General features: G+C 37.8%; 1 protein-coding gene across 1 annotated transcript; it reads right to left on the bottom strand.

Annotated features, from left to right (window-relative positions):
• Nucleotides 1-510: 510 nt before the first annotated feature.
• Nucleotides 511-1,864, bottom strand: HYPBUDRAFT_152218 (uncharacterized protein). Its single transcript, XM_020220898.1, has one exon. The coding sequence runs from the start codon at nucleotides 1,814-1,816 to the stop codon at nucleotides 575-577; it is 1,242 nt and encodes a 413-aa protein (XP_020078042.1). The 5' UTR covers nucleotides 1,817-1,864; the 3' UTR covers nucleotides 511-574.
• Between the last annotated feature and the right edge of the window lie 107 nt (nucleotides 1,865-1,971).

Genomic DNA, 1,971 nt, shown 5'->3' with positions numbered 1-1,971 from the left:
ATAAAATTTTCAGTTGAGTTAGCATCTTCGTGTAAGTATCTAGATAACGCTTTTGTAATCAAAATCATCCCAATTGCAAATAAACTTCCAAGTCCTACCAAGACCCCATATCCGGGGGCTTGACCTAAAATGATGATTGGCTCTGTTGTCGTCATTTCCAGGGTTAGTTGAATACAAGAACAGACGCAAGATTAAACATAAAGAGATCCATCAAGCTTTATATAGATAACGAATCCATAGTTGATCTAATTTTGATAAATTTGCAACATCTTTTAAAAGGCAGCCACAGTACGGGTCGGATGTACGATAAAATGCGGGTCGGTTAAGTGCATTACACTGAGTTGACTGAGTATAGATTTTTCTTTTTGTCTCGTTCTTTTTGCAACTAAGGGTACTTCTAGCTCCTTGATAAGTAGCCATTATTTTTCCAACGGCCTAATTTGACCGCTTCACTGGTAAGGCTTAGCTATTATTCAATTATTGTTCCTACAGCTTATTATACAATACCAGCATAGATTGAAAAATACACAAGTAGTAGGAAACAGAATAAATATAAGAGTTCAAGAGGAAGCCATTAATTCTGAGGCTTCTCTCTTTTGATATAGTCTCTATAAAGTCCTTTGACAATGATTTTTATTGCATGTCTACCCTCCCATATAGGGAATAAACCAATGACGATTAGGGTTGCGTAAAGCCAGATGAGACCAACTACTATATATCCTTTATAGTAAGCTTCAGTCATGATCCAGTCACGGTACATAGCAAATGGCCAGATAACCCACGTAACTAATAGCGTCACCACAAAAGCAATAGCAGCAAGCCTAGTATACTTCTTGAGAAGCTTATCCGTTTTCTCAGCCAGTCCTAGGGATTCAAGTTCTGCTTCTTTTTGGGGGGATTCATTCACTGAATAATTATTATTCTTTTCATCATACTTTTGATTTATAGACTCATTCGAAGTAGAATCATCTTGGCTTGTTCTAGCTTCTTCACTTGCAATAACCAATTGAGCTTCTTTGAATTTGTTCCAGTCATACTTGTAAGGTTTATAAACAAGACTAATTATGACCGATAACAAACCTGGGAGGAAAAGAGCAGTGAGCCCAGAGTATAAACATGGAACTTGGGCACTCAATGTTGTAGCATTCAACTCGCCTCCGGCAAACTTTCTTGAAACAAGAACCCATACAATAAAAGCAGCAATCATTCCAATTATCGGGGAGACTGTAGCTGCAAGACGTGTTTGTCTATCCCAAAGAATACTAAGAGCAAGAGGGAAAACAGCAACACATATAACGTTACTGATAAAGTAACCCATAAAAGTCATAGTAATCCCAACATAGTGAAGCATTATTGAGAACCCAGCAGCAAAGAATCCAAAAGCGACAACTGAGAGATGGGAAATCCTAATCACCTGTTTGTTATTAGCCTTAGGCTTGACATATTTTTTGTAGATATCATAAGAAATGATGCTACTGACGGAAATCATTTGAGCACTAACTGTTGAAGTTACGGACAAATAAATGATCAACAAGAGACCACCAACTGCATGTTTACCTAGAGTAGCCTTTACAATGTATGGTAAAGGGAATCCACTTGCTATTTCGTATTCGGTCATCTTTCTAGGGTAAGTAGGGAAAGAAGGATCGTTTTCCAAAAACAAAGTAGCTGATCCGAGAATAGCTCCAATGCTCCATGCATTAGATAAAATTGCAATAGAGGCTGTTAAGTATCCAGGAAATGTAGCTTCTGGTCTTGCTGAAAAACTTTTCTGCCAGAATGAGGAATCAGAAATCGTCAATCCAAAATTTCCCATAGTTAAAACCAATGCAAATATAATACCATCGTGGGATTTACCTGTGAGGAATGAACCTTTATAGTTACCCTCAATATACTTATCTTTAGCGGCTTCCGTCACTCTAGTCCAAAGATTGTTTAACCCACCTACTTTCTCAGAAGAAAGCACGGCTG

Source organism: Hyphopichia burtonii, assembly GCF_001661395.1.
Source record: "Hyphopichia burtonii NRRL Y-1933 unplaced genomic scaffold HYPBUscaffold_2, whole genome shotgun sequence".
Taxonomy (NCBI): Eukaryota; Fungi; Ascomycota; class Pichiomycetes; order Serinales; family Debaryomycetaceae; genus Hyphopichia; species Hyphopichia burtonii.
Note: the sequence above shows the minus strand (reverse complement) of the source record. Positions and strands in the feature narration are given on the sequence as shown.